Source organism: Haliaeetus albicilla, chromosome 16 (assembly GCF_947461875.1).
Source record: "Haliaeetus albicilla chromosome 16, bHalAlb1.1, whole genome shotgun sequence".
Lineage (NCBI taxonomy): Eukaryota > Metazoa > Chordata > Aves > Accipitriformes > Accipitridae > Haliaeetus > Haliaeetus albicilla.
In genome coordinates this window covers 1,630,232-1,643,069 of record NC_091498.1, presented here as the reverse complement: position 1 = coordinate 1,643,069, position 12,838 = coordinate 1,630,232, and the positions used below count along the sequence as shown (strand labels likewise).

The 12,838-nt window shown below is 38.1% G+C and overlaps 1 protein-coding gene across 1 annotated transcript in view; it reads left to right on the top strand.

The window, feature by feature from the left end:
• AGO3 (argonaute RISC catalytic component 3) overlaps positions 1-12,838 on the top strand; it is a 42,814-nt gene that overhangs the window by 4,701 nt on the left and 25,275 nt on the right. Inside the window, exons 2-5 of the mRNA XM_069802888.1 lie at positions 4,738-4,909; positions 8,738-8,858; positions 9,393-9,601; positions 10,818-10,954. Of these exons, the coding sequence (XP_069658989.1) occupies positions 4,738-4,909; positions 8,738-8,858; positions 9,393-9,601; positions 10,818-10,954 (639 nt within the window). The remainder of the gene's footprint in view (positions 1-4,737; positions 4,910-8,737; positions 8,859-9,392; positions 9,602-10,817; positions 10,955-12,838) is intronic.

Genomic DNA, 12,838 nt, shown 5'->3' with positions numbered 1-12,838 from the left:
GTTTTACAAACAAAAGTAAATCTATTAAGTCATCATCTGTTAATATTTTTTGGTTTTATAACACTGAAGCCACAGTAGGAAAGAGGATAATTTTTTGCTGGAAGCTTGGTACTGATGTGCCTTTCTGTAAAGAAAAGATCATGTAAGGAGATCTGTATTTTCTATTAGCGTCTTGCTAGAAATCAGTATTTTGCTTCATGCTGTAAAACTCTCTTGTATGCCAAAAGCTTCAGTTTTCCGTAAAATGGTTCGTTGAAAGTATTTGCAGGTTTCTGTGTTTCTGCTCTGTCTGTTCAGGCTTTATTCTGATTAGGGCTTCATTTGGTTGCTAGGTAGATTCAAGCCTGTGCTTTGGATGCACGCCAGATGTGTTCTATATTGCTGGCTGTATTGCCATAGAAATCGCAGTCAATTTTTGTTGTGTTTAATCTTTATTATAACATACATAATCCCACAGAAGAAAAGGTTCTGATTCAGAGCTCATTTAAACCATTTGAGGGACTTCCATATTTGTCTGGAATATGATCTGACTTTAACAGGAATTTTCAAATTGTGGATCTGAATACTGACAACTACAAACTTCCACTGTTTTCCAGTTCTGTTGGAGTAAATGGTTCTGTTGGCAGAGGTGCCACATAATCGCACTAGAAATTAATTTCATTGTCCCCATATTTTAATGTTACTCCAAACTTTAAGACTTTGAAAAAGTAGTAGTGGCATGAGCTTTTCACAAATATTTGTTTGTTTCTTTGTTTTGAAATATTAGTTTCCTCATTAAGCCCTCTAAAAGTGACAGTTCCTTTTTTTCATCTTTTTTGGGGTTTTGTTGAAATATTAGCTTGAATATGAGCAAAGCTATTCAAAGTATCTTCCATCCCATCAGTGAGCTACATGGTTATGGGACGTAGGTTATTTGGCATGTTACCCAGCCTAATGCATCAGGCACAGATAACCTGTGCACTTTGGGCTGGAACAGCAGTGTCCCATATACGCCCGTGGGAAATACCAGTGTAAATCCCCTGTGAAATGCAACAGGGATTCGAGATACCTACTTCTAAATGTGGCAGTGGTGGTAGGGAGCAAACCATGGTCTTTGTGTGCTGTTGTATACAGCACACACACACTGTTGGTAAATGGAGTAGATGGAACTTTCCTGGTTTAGTATTTGTCTGTTTTGCAGATATATTGTAAGGGCTTTTGCTCCTACTTGTTTATTGAACGTTCACTTGTGAAAAAAGTCTTCCAACATTGCTGAAGGGTGTTCGTGAATAATGACTTAAGCAAATGCTATGAACGGTAATTTATAAATTGATATAACTTTAGATCCTGAAGAGATTCTTTTTTTTCTGCCTTGTGTTATTACCGATTTAAATGCTTAGTTAAATATTTTCTCTGCAGGTTTTTCCTGTATAGCTTCTAATGAGTAACTGTACATGCAGAAGGTTCAAGTTATTTAGTGGTGGATCTTGTATCTTCTTGAAACATACTCCCTTGCTGTATAAAAGCCTTCCAAGAATCTGTCTGAAGCGTCAGTTTTAGTTCCTATCTGTGTATTCATTGTTCTGTGTTATAAATCAGTTGACTGTCAATTTTGGGGACCTTCCTTATCTGGTTTTATGAACCGAGTACTATTCTGGCATGCTAAACAGACTTGGTTTATGTGCATGTGTACGTACCTGATGCTCTAATGGCAGAGTCATAATAGTTTCTTAAACACAAAGAAGTTTCTCCTCTAAAACTTGTGGGCAGCTGAACGGTGCAGAGCTGCTCTTCAGGAGGCACCGGGAGACTGCGCGTTCCTCCATCTGCTGCGGAGCTGGGCTGTGCTGCAGTAATGCTTTTGCAAAGATTTTTGGAACTTTAACGACTTTGTTTTTGCAATGGTTAAATAACATGAAGGCATCGGTCTGCCAATCATAGTAATTCTGTGCTATTTAGAATAATACTACTTCTGGTATTTTTGGTTCGTGTGTTTATTTCCATTAGCTTGACACAGGACTTAGGCATGAGGTTGAGTGAGTCATTGATATGATACGGGAGCAGTAGCTGTCCTCAGAGAGCGTCGTTTGTTATTTATGTTTTATTGGGTTTTGAGTCACAGGTTTGAAGCCAGTGACGCAGACTTTCACAACATGCAATCTGGCAATTTAGTGTATTTTGAAAGGAGGATATTCTGAGTGGGTGCTAGTGTATTTGGACAGTGATAACAGAATTGAATTACACTATACTCATGCTTTTAAGTTAACCTGTCCAAGGGAGCGTGTGTATCGCACCAAATGATAGCAAAATCAGCTGAATTTTAAAAAAAAAAAAATTGTTCCTGAATAGTGTGTAGACCTGCACTTCTTATTCATTTATTGGTCACTTAGTTCATGTTTGCCAAAATCTGGGTTCTAACTTCCTCCAGGGTGAGCTGTTTCCTGAGGAGCCACGTGTGGTACAGCTGAACAAGTCAGGGTAAAGAAAGCCTTTGTCTAACAACTGGTATTTTCTTGTTTTGTTCACCACTGTTTTTCAAGGAGCAGAGTTTGGAAGCCTGCTTGCATACTTGGCTTTGGGTAGAGCGTTTCTTTCATGACCCAGGATTTTGAAGTGCACCCTGTCTCATATTAGTAACTGAATATCATTTCTCTGTTTCAGGTTTTTGCCCCTGTGCAGTTGATCACTAGGAGTCTGTTAAGCTGTGCAAAGGAGTAAACAACAGGATAGCATTCCCGTAAAGGGGTTTATCTCTTCTCCAGCACTCTCCAGTAGTTGAGTGCTCAGTTAAAAAGTTCAACTTAGTGCAACTTCCAGAGGAGATGGTGACAAAGATTTCAGCCATACTGTATTTCCCTGTTCCATGTGCTTCTTCACTTAACCTTCATGAAGATTGTCTTCATGCTGGCTGTTGTTTCTGTGCTTGCAGATTTTAGCAACTGTTTTCACATTTTATGTGATTTTAACAAATGGGGTGGGGGGAGACAGGGCAGACCAGACTATAGCAACCTTTATAACGTTACCTTTATTTCAGCAGTTTTCTTGGCGTTTCCTACAGATATGAACTAAATATAAACTATGGCATGTATGTCTTCATAATGTTAAAATAAGCTATTGAGTCATTTATGCCACTCAAATGTTTAGTAGTAACTTTTTGCATATGCTTATATTCTGAAAATATATCTGGAGTAAATTGTAGAGCTGCTTTTACTTGTGTGACAGTATTAAAATGAAGAGAAATTTTAAGAGAACAGATGCTTGGAACAAGTTTTGCATAAGCATAGTCTGTGAGGGTGTTTTAAATGATGCTTCTTGTTTTATGTTTTTGTTTTATCTTATGGCTCGAAGCCAAGCCCACTCAGAATTTTTTGGTAGGTTTCTGGGTAGAGCCAGACAAATATTACGGTAGAACTTAAGCTTTGATGTTCACCTATTCTCAGTACAAGGTTTCCTTCAAGATAATGAGATTTTTTTTCTGGGAATGGTGGAGATTAATCAAAAGGCAAATAAGACTTTTTTACCAGCACTTGACATTTTAACTCTTCTATGAAAATGAGTGGGCTGGAATTGCTATCTGCGTCACTGAGTAGGAGTAGAGGGGAGAATTTTAACTTAATCGAATGCTCTGTAAATCATGACATTTGTACGATGAGTAATTTTTTAAAACTCAGGCTACAAAGCGTTTTGGTTTTGTTGTTTCTTGACTGGAAAGAGATTTTTTTAAAGTGGAAATACCAGTAGAAATTCTTGAAAGTGGACTGTGTTTACTACTGTGTTTGGTTTTGTAAGGCATGAGTAACCCAGATCTTGAGCTGAGGATTCTCATCTAAATTATGCAAAGTAAGTTAAATCAAATCAATAACCAGATGAGAATGTAACATATCTTACTAGACAGGTGTTTTTAGCTGACTTTCAAAATACCCATCTCTTACTGCAGATTTCGATGGTTTCTCTGAGCAGCTGTGCGGGTATTCTTCTCTGATGTATAAGTAATCAAGAGTTTTACAATCCCGTGTCTTAATCTTAGTCTTTCCTCTTCTGGCCAATTGGCTTTATCGGTGCAGTTAGACAAGAGGTAATGGTTTTACTATTCATCCATTTTCAGCCAGCAAAGTTCAAGAATAATATGTCTTCCAAGACTAAGCTAATAATGGCAATGAAATTAAGAGCTTATCACAAACAACATACATCAGTCCAGAACTGCTCCCATATTTTTGTATTCTGCGGCAACTTTGTTATTACTAGGGTGTTCAGAAAAGACTTGTAAAACTTTTTTGTGTTTTAATGGCGGTCAAGCGTTCTGCAATAGTAAAGTGTTATGAAGAAAAGCACACTTTCTTTTTGTTTGTTTCGGAAATCTGATTTTATTCATGCTAATCACAGAAGCTGAAACTCATCAGTAAAACAGTCTAGCTGTGGGTGGAGGCTCATGAAGGAAAAATGGGCAAGTGTTCATTTGGAACTTAATAGGTTAGCACGCTGTTTGATGTGTACTGTTTGATACAGCTAATCTTCCCTTCTTCCAGTGTGCTGGCTCTGGTGCCTGCCTGGTCACCCTTGAGTCTGTCTGGGGAATTGCCTAAGACTGAAAAAGGGGAGTACGTTAGTAAGTCTCAATGAGAGACAAGTATGTGTACCTGCAAATGCAAGGAGCCTTACGTATTTTTAAATTGTTGAAATGTAAGCAAGAAGTACCTTTGCAACACAGCTTGTCTGTTGTGCTTATCTTCTAATCTGTGGTATTTTTTTCTTTTGCAGGACCCGTCGGGGCACAGCCCCTACTCATGGTGCCCAGACGTCCTGGCTATGGCACCATGGGCAAACCCATTAAACTGCTGGCCAACTGCTTCCAAGTTGAAATCCCAAAGATTGATGTCTACCTCTATGAGGTGGATATCAAACCAGATAAGTGTCCTCGGAGGGTGAACAGGTAAGAAGGTGAAATTTGTTTGTAAGTTATACTGATACTGAAATTTTTAAGCAACAGAGAGACCTACTGAAGTAAATATAGTCTCTATGTAGCTTAAAATCTGAGCATTATGCTATGGAGTCCTGTGTGCCAGTTCTCACAAACATCTGTGAGACAGGTACAGAGCCTTTTCCAGGTTCTCTTCAGTTTGGTTGTGGCCAGATGCTATGAAGTGGGCCAGCCGTTAGTGGTTACAGTAATTTGTGAGCTGTTTGGCAGCAACCCCCATTCTTCAGGGTAGCATAAATATGGTATAGCTGTAAGCAATTACCTGTTTTGGTTGCAATACTGGCAGTAGGTACAGGAGGAGACAGCCTTCAGCTGAAAAGCTTCCATTAGGAGCAGTGGTACAAAAGCACTGCAAACAAACTAGTTTTCCCCTTGTTAATTGGTATTTCATGCAATCAGCTTAGTATATTTGAAATGGTCAGACTTGGTTTGAGCTTTACCTGTGTCCTTTTTCTGTTGTTACAGCATTTTGTATAGCACATTGTATCTCATCTTATTTTCATGTCTGCTATGTATTAGGGTCAGTTAAATCCCTTACTAGGCTACTTTATTTCTAGGTTGCTGGTTAAATGGAGAGAATATTTTCATATTCTATGTCCCTGTTTATTTAGTGATCCAACAAACTGTCTGTATTGAGTGCAGGATTCTTCAGCCTTAACAGATTGCTAGTACAGCTCTTTATATATGGTCTTTGTTTATTTCGTCCTAAACCTCATAAATTTGGGAGCCAGAGGAGCCTCCTCAGCAAGAGTAGTCAATTGAAAACCTGACATTAGAGCTAGAATAATTTTTGCTTTTTAAAGATTACAACATTTACTATTTCCTGTATTTCTTCTCTGCATCTAATAATTTTTTTAGGAGGAGTTACTTGTTAGTTTCTTGTGAAATGTGTTTCATCAGTTAAAGTTCAGGGTAGCTGAAAAGCAGTTTTTTCCTCTTTCATCTGCAACTCTGTTTTTTTACATTTTAACAATAGCATATTGCTAGGGCCTGATTCTGGCTGGTGATTTTTTTCCCCCTGCTAGCTGCATGCTGCAGTTATGAAGGCTATATAAATACCTATGTTAAGTATTAATTAAAAGGAAACTAATAAATTGCTAAAATTGGGGTATAATAGTTGTGTGAATTAACTTTTAATATAATCTTACTGTTAGGAAAGGTTAATTTACCACCATATTGTTAAATGAAGAATGTTTGTGAAGCTATGCTCATAGGGGTACAAGGAAAATATAAACTGCTCTGAACTGACTTACTGTTTTGTATGTCTGGTTCTTTTCGAGTGTGATCTTGTAATGAAGATAAATGTCACTTCACTTAAAATCTGTTGACCACAAACACTTTTTTTGTCTGTTGTATGGCAATGCTTGATTAAAATAGACTAAGGGAGACAAAGCTGTAAGAGCTCTGGTTGCTCCAGCAATTGCAGTTTTTGATTCTGTGTAGTTAGTTGTTTCCATAACAGTGGGAGAAACTACAGATGTTTGAAAATAGTGCATTTGAAGTAAGTTGTTTTAAAATAGCAACTCAATTATATTTAAAATTTAAAAGGGAAAAAAAAATCCCTTTCGTGGTCCTGTTTGTAGGGTAATTTGAAGCTTGCTTCCAAAACCAAAATTGATGTTTGTCACAGCTTGTTTTAGTTGGTTATGCTTTAGACAAATGCTGTGTCTTCTGAAGTTTTCAGTTCATGTGGAGAGAGGCAACAGCATTAGGTTTGAGTTTGTAAAGTAACTCTGTGTGAAATGATCAATATTTTTGCTTACCTAAATAATAATGATTTCCTGAAGAGCATGTTTGTGGCTGATAGAACTTTTCATAACTTCTGCGAGTCTCAGATTGAGTATCTAACTGTTGCTTTTGACTTTTGTTAGGTTCTGTGAGGGTTGGTTGTTTCCCAGAAGTGCTTTTTAGAGACTGGAGTTAATTTTAAGTGCTTTAAGAGCTTTCTCATGCATAGATTTAGTTGTTGTAGTATAGGTGTAGATCAGATGCACTTTGTCCAGAAGCTCATCAGCTTTCTATTCTACCAGTAGAGACACTGTCTTCCTTTTCCCTATGCATGTTACCAACTGGTAGAAGCAGTTGTCTGGTTTTTGTCAAGGTAAACTAAGACGACTAATTGAACACAGGCAGCAAACCTAATGAGTTGCTTTAATAGTCAAATATTTTCAAATGAAAGACTAAATTTGTTTTCAAATTTGACAGCAAATAGAGTATGTAAATTATGGATCCTAATATAAGCTGTAGTTTGAAAGCTGAGGGTAAATCTTGCACGCATATTGGTTTTTTCAAAGTAGGGAACCATGAAATTGGTTATTTAAAAATACTACTACTTTACCAACTTTCACGTGTGTAAAAATGTGGCAGGTGTTAGTTTAAAACTGCAAGAGCTTGTATAAATGAGCCAAATAAAAGAATATAGTATCTGCTGAATAAATGACTGGATAGTGTGCTGTGGATTACGCAGAGGAGAATGGCTTTCATTAGTCTAAATTGAAATCAGTATACTGAAATACCTGCTTTGAAGAATTTTCCTTAGAAATATGTTTTTCCCTTTCTTTTGCATGCTGTGACAGTTATTTCTAAGAAGTCAGTGGATTTACATAGACTCAGCTATTCTGAAATAGTTTGTGACTAGCATCCTGTCTGCATGCTTGTGTTTGGAATAAATAGAGGTTTTAGTTCTTGAATAGTTTCTGGCTTTTTTAAATTCACCTGCACCGTTATTAGCTTTTAGCTGTAGGGAGGATTTAAAATCTAGAGTGTCTTCTGTTTCCTTTTCACTTTCCTTTATAGCGATGTTCTTTACCACTGCTTCCGCTGTGTTGTAAACTGGAAAGCAGAAGGTAAACAACGCTTTGCTTTGAAGCGTGCCGTATGTGCGAGATGAATAGCAGAGCTACAGCTGAGAACTCTAATATGGGAGGTTTGTTTTACAGAGCCTCTTGCTCTCTCCCTGCTGCTCCTACTCTTCATGGCTAGCTTTTATCCCTCTGCTTTTGTCACAGGTTATGTGACAACAAGCTGGCACTTACCGAAATAATTTCTTTTGCACGCGTAGCCCTGTGTGTAGTGTTAGAAGGGAGCAGTGTACCAGTGCAGACTGGGGTTCTCGGATAAGATGGGCTCGTGCAGGAGCATGACTGAGTGCTAAGTAGATATTCTGAAATTGCTCAAGTGTATTGACGTGCTTTTAGCCAGTGAAAGAATTTGGATTCTGAGTGTTTAGTAACATAAAGAACTGTGAAATAGAGAGTTTCTCTTTCCTTGCCCCAATCCCAGCTGAGAGGTGAAAGTACTGCTACTAATTTTGCTTGAAGAGGAAGTCAGTATTTATCGTCTTCCGAAGTACTTTAAGCTAACGTTTCCTGGTCAGGCAACAGTATACTAGTAAGCTTCTGCTTTGCAAGAATGCTACTTTGCATATGCTTAAGAAAAGTGTTTAATTTCTGTAGAATAAGGGAGTTAATGTTGTGTCGAATAAGATAGAGTTGTGCTGTAACAAAGGTTATACAAAGGCCCCAGCTGTTTCTAGCACTTTCTGAAATTATTTCCAGTATTTGAGCATTTGTGTTGATTATGGTTTCATTCTTTAGTGTTTATCTGTTATTTTAGTTGAAGTATGTGAAGCATCTTTTTGCAGTAGCAGTGGGTGTTCTATAATTCACTTGAGTAATATGTTTGTTGAAACTACTTCAGCAAAACACAGGCGGTGTGGGAGCCAGTTCCAGTCTGATATTTCTTTGAAAACTTCTTCACTGTAAATATGAACTTTTCTAGGGAGGTGGTGGACTCAATGGTGCAGCATTTTAAAGTGACAATATTTGGGGACCGTAGACCAGTTTATGATGGGAAAAGAAGCCTCTATACAGCCAATCCGCTTCCTGTGGCCACTACTGGGGTAAGATAACTAGAAAAAAATGGTACTTGTAGCAGCTTCATAGGAAAGAAAAAGAAACAAGCCCAACTTCTAATATTGCTGAGTTCAGAAAAACTGAAAGTATCTTAAAGTATCTGTATTGAAAGAGTCCTTCTAATGTATTTTCTGCAAATTCCAATGTATGTGAATGTGCATGTACTAGTTGCATTCAGAACCTCCCCTACAATTTAGTGTCCTCTTTCTACAGCAAAATCTATTAAATGCTCAGTTTTACAGACTGTAATATGTTATCTTACGATGAAGTACTGATAAAAAAAATCAAACCACAGTTTCTCTGGAATTAAGAGTTTTCTGATTCAAGATGACAAAGTTACATGATCCTCTTCAGCTTGGTGAGGACCCAGTTCTCTTTATTTTGCGCATTTGATAATGTACTTTTATCAAATGTGCTGTGTCCTAAATATCTGAGTTTGAGTCTCTGGCCCAGTTATGGGAAAGTGTGGAAACTCGGGACTACCAGACTGGAGATTAAACAGCTGCTTTCCCCCCACGCAGGTGGATTTGGATGTGACATTACCGGGAGAAGGTGGAAAAGATCGTCCCTTCAAAGTGTCAATAAAGTTTGTTTCTCGGGTGAGCTGGCACTTGCTGCATGAAGTTTTGACAGGAAGAACCTTGCCTGAGCCTCTGGAACTAGACAAACCTATCAGCACTAACCCTGTTCATGCTGTCGATGTGGTGCTACGACACCTACCCTCCATGAAGTAGGTTCACTGTCTTCCTGCAGTCTGTCTTTACCTGAAGTATCCCCACTGGGAGACCTTCATCCCTGTTTCTTCACAGGTGAAAAGAAAAAATGATCATTCCCCTTACGCAGCACAGCTGGTTAGCTGAACTGGGGAGATTGAAGCTAATTATGTAGAAGTGTGTATTTCTGTAGGCATTTAAACTCCAGAGCAGGTGATGTATTTGTTTGAAAAGATCATGAAACAGGAGACACTCATAATAGGCATTAATTGAAATAACTGAGAGATTACAGTATGCTGTAGCACTGCTTTCATGTTTTCTGCTCAAGTTGAGCCAAGTATCATGCACCTGATGGCTGTGACTGTCTAAAAAGCATGAGTCTTTAATTCATTGATGTACCCATCAATGGTGCATGCTTCTCATGTTTTAAATACACAGTTGAGACTAGATACCTGTCCTAACAAAGTCTGTTATTCATTATCTCAGAACCCTGAAACATTAGAGAAGGCCAAATTAATTTTGCTTTATTTGATCAATGAAAGTTACTTTTAAAGTTTGATTGCTGGCTTTAGATGGTAGGATGGCTTTGCACAGGTGTTTTTCATTGGGTGTAGCTGACTCTTAAAATGTGGTTTTATGGAAGCCAGTGTTCCTCATCTACCCCAGATCCTAAGGAAATATGAAAGATGTTAACCACTATACTAATGCCTGTCCATTACAAATGTGAGGAGGTGTGGAGGTTCATGAGCAGCTGTTTTCTGTCTGAGAGAGAAACATTAGTTTCTCTAGTACTTTATTTCTACCATAGGTATTACTTCTCTGAGTGTACATTGTATTCAAATATTCCCTAGTAAAACATGCAAAATGGTATTTGAGGTTCAGTCCAGTGTATACAATGCTGTTGTACAGAATCTGCTGTGATGGAGATTATACTTTCTTGAAGTGGAAGATCAGAAAGGGTAAGTTAACTTAGTTCGCAATTTGTTGTAAAAACTGAAAGTGGTTTTGTGTTGATAAAACTAGTAAATGCGTTGTCTAAATTTAAAAACACTGCAATAGGAACAGAAGAGTGTGTTATTTAAACTTGATTCTAGGCACAGATTCCTGGTACACAAAATTCCAAAAATAATAACGCTGTGTGTTGTAATCTTTATTATAGAATTTTTTATTTGGAAAGCAGTACTTAATATTTGGAAAGCAATAGCATAAACGTGTGGTCAACTTTTTCACTAGGTATACCCCTGTGGGCCGCTCCTTTTTCTCAGCTCCGGAAGGCTATGATCACCCCTTGGGTGGGGGTAGGGAGGTCTGGTTTGGATTCCATCAGTCTGTTCGGCCTGCCATGTGGAAGATGATGCTCAATATTGATGGTAAGTTGGGATTCAGGGTTAAGAATAAAGATAATAATGAACATGCCTCTAAGAATAAAAACGACTTTGCCTTTTGGTCATTTTGGCTGAGTTTGTGGTACCATATTTCTGTGTGGTAATAATTTTTGGTGCCATCTGTGCAGGGGGATTTAGTAACCAGAAGCCATCTTCTACACTGATTTCTTAATTCATATTGTAGATAATAAAGAGTTAAAGAAGCTTGGGGTGTTTTGCTAGAATTTGTCAGAATAAGAAAACTTTCAAACTTTAATTGCGTTATACACTAGGGGTTTTCACCTGAAAAATACTTGTGTCTCATTGCTCAGTTTGAAGATTTAGTAGTTGTCTCTTGTAATATCCTTATGAAATGCAACATTAACTGTGAAGTCAACCTACTGCAGAAGTTGTAATGATAATCGTAGAGTGAGATTGTAATAATGAAGTGTATGTATGCATACGTTGGCTTCCTGTTCAGCCAGTTCAGACCAGACCTGTGTGGCAAAGGCTACCTAGAAATCATAGTCTCTTTTTCTGGATTTGTCATCATGTCAGTGTTTGGGCAGAAATTTACCTGCCATATTAAAAAAACCCTGCTATATAGGAAGGACAAGTCTAGCATAGCTTGTTTTCCTACTTAATTTCTCTATTGGTACATCCACAGTGATACAGGCAAATTGCTTAAGATGTGTTTCCATGCAGCTGTCCACAGTAGGTGTTATTCAATACTTGCAAGAAAACTCTGTAAAATATATCACAAGCACTTTTGTGAATAGGGCTAATTGAGATGGGCTTTCTTATGCAAAATCAAATCTGCTTTGCACCACTTTATAAAGTCCCAGATGAATGCATCTGAGATCAACTGGTGCATGTGTCAGACTCCCTGGTTCTGTAAGCACTCTGACTCTAGTTGTTAAACCCCTGTTGAAAAGCGTCAGTGTTTGAGATGCAGGTGCTGCATAAAGTTTTCTCTAATTTGCATTCTGTTCTCACTGTTTGAAATGCTGTATACACCCAAGGTAAATAGTCTGTCTTTTTTGCACTAGGTTAAGCACTCTTAAGTTGTGCTTAGTGTCTGTCTTGGAGCATAATAAAATGTTGCAGATGATATTGAGCTTTTGCGCTGAAAATTTGCAAGTCCATGTGTTCTGGTTTACCTAAATTGTGGAGAATACTCATGTGACTTCAGATGGGTTTGTTCTTGTAAAATTACCTTTCAAACAGCAGCCATGGTGTAGCTATTGTTTGAAAGATGAATGTAAAAGTCTTACCTGTCTGAGAAATAACCAGTACTAGTATCTATATGCTAGGTACTGAGATAATACTCTTGTCCTACCTGAATTGTAGTTAATTTATACCAATTTATGATGTACTGTGCTATTACTTTCTGTGAAGCAAATTTTTCTTACCGTCATTAGGCAGCATAGTAGTAACTCTTGCAGTAGAAATTTTTCAGTCCTTTCTGTGAATGAGAAACTTAAGAACTTTGTATGCTACAATTTACAGGGCAATCACTTTATATTGTGGTTTGAGGCTGCAAAGATGATGTTCAAATCCCATCGCTTGATTTTGTTCTAGTTGTTTAACTCTGTGGCGGGAGAGATCACTTGCCAATTACCGTCACTGGCAAAAGAGACTTAACTTGGGGAAAATTATTTCAATTTATTACCAATCAACCAGAGTAGGGTAATGAGAAATAAAACCAAATCTCAGAACACCTTCCCTCCACCCCTCCCTTCTTCCCGGGCACTTCACTCCCGGATTCTCTACCTTTCCCCCCTGCAGTGGCACAGGGGGATGGGGAATGGGGTTTTACGGTCAGTTCATCACACATTATTTCTGCCACTTCATCCTCCTCAGGGGCAGGACTCATCACACTTCCCCTGC